At 51.3% G+C, this 1,513-nt stretch overlaps 1 gene segment (V, D, J or C); it reads left to right on the top strand.

The window, feature by feature from the left end:
* The first annotated feature begins 271 nt into the window (after positions 1-271).
* On the top strand, positions 272-752 carry LOC112113414. The segment is given in 1 exon segment: positions 272-752. A coding segment is annotated over 1 exon segment (384 nt).
* Positions 753-1,513: the final 761 nt, after the last annotated feature.

Below are 1,513 nucleotides of genomic sequence, written 5' to 3'. Positions count from 1 at the left end.
CCTAAGGGGAGAGACTCCCCTATCCCAGTCCCCAGCAGGGAGGGATGTTCCTTAAAGAGAAGCCCCAACCCCCAACAATCTGGGATCCTGGCCCTGGGTCCCTTTGCATCCCCAAATCCCCACCCTCAAATTGTGCTCCAGAGATACCAGCTCCCAGTCCCCAGCCCCTCCATCCTGGAGGAGAGAGGGGATGTTACTACCCTCACACACACACACACACACACACACACACACACACACCATCCTTCTCCATATGTGCCCCAGATGAGTAATGTGCATGGCTTATCTGTGTCCTCCATCCCCACCCACCGAAGGCAAGCACTCTGCTCCGGGCGTCTACCTCCTGCGCCCCCACAACGAGGAGCTGAGCAGCAAAGGAGACTCCGTCAGCCTCACCTGCCTGGTGCAGGGCTTCTTCCCCGAGGACATCTCGGTGCAGTGGATGAAGAACCATGAAGGTGAAAATGAGACCAACTATATCACCACTCCACCCATGAAGGACGAAGCCAGCGACTCAAACTTCTTCCTCTACAGCAAGCTGAAAGTCAGCAAAGCCAGCTGGAACCGCGGGGACATCTACACCTGCATGGTCATCCACGAAGCCCTCTCGTTGAAGTTCACCCAACGCAGTGTCAGCAAAGTCTCTGGTAAATGAAGATGGCTCCTCCCAGCCCCACTGCTAGCATTGTCCAGTACAGCTTCCTGTAAATAATCTCTGTGTCCCCAATGACAACAAGTGAATAAATGGAACTAGTCTGAGCTCACCCCCAGGTCTCTTCATTCTGGTGTGACTATGTGAAATCTGTGGGTCGCCCAAGGTGGACGAGGTCCCAGGTTGCAGGCTGGGAGAAACTGAGATGCTATAAGACTGGGGCTGCCAATTTCCAGATCCTGTATGGGTGGATACGTATATACCATGGATGGATAGATAGATACATGGATAGATGCCATGAAAGGAAATATGAGTAGATGCCATAGGAAGGAAGGATAGGTAGATATTTGGGTCCATGCCATGGAAGGAAGGATGAATGCCTGCACGAGTACATACACACCATGGACACAGTGATGGAGAGAGGGGGTAGATGCACAGTTACACAATACATACTGCAGAGGAACAGACACATTCAAGCCAATCTCAGCTGGAAGGCCAGGTGTTCAGAGAGATGATTAGATGGATATATACTTCAGATGGCAGGACTAATACACCAAGAGATATCACAAGGAGGAAGAGAGAAATAGCGAGATCATTATTTGGATTAAATTAACCCCTATACCCCCAACTGAGACCAGGACCCTGTTGAGATGGGCACAGCACAGACAGCAGGAGGCAGTCCTTCTCACAGCCTAAATAGAGAAAGAGGAGGAGGAGAACAGAGGTACCAAGAGGGGAAGGGACCTGCCCAAAATTACCGAGCATGTCAATGACAGAGCTAGAAACAGAATCCAGGTGTCCTGAGTGTCCCACCCAGTGTGCCTGCAACTAGACTGCACTACACACAGGGAATGATGGTTG

Source organism: Terrapene carolina, unplaced genomic scaffold (assembly GCF_002925995.2).
Source record: "Terrapene carolina triunguis isolate 2854851 unplaced genomic scaffold, T_m_triunguis-2.0 Scaffold26915, whole genome shotgun sequence".
NCBI classification, from domain to species: Eukaryota; Metazoa; Chordata; order Testudines; family Emydidae; genus Terrapene; species Terrapene triunguis.
The sequence above is the reverse complement of the archived record's forward strand: the minus strand, read 5'-3'. Positions and strand labels throughout refer to the sequence as shown.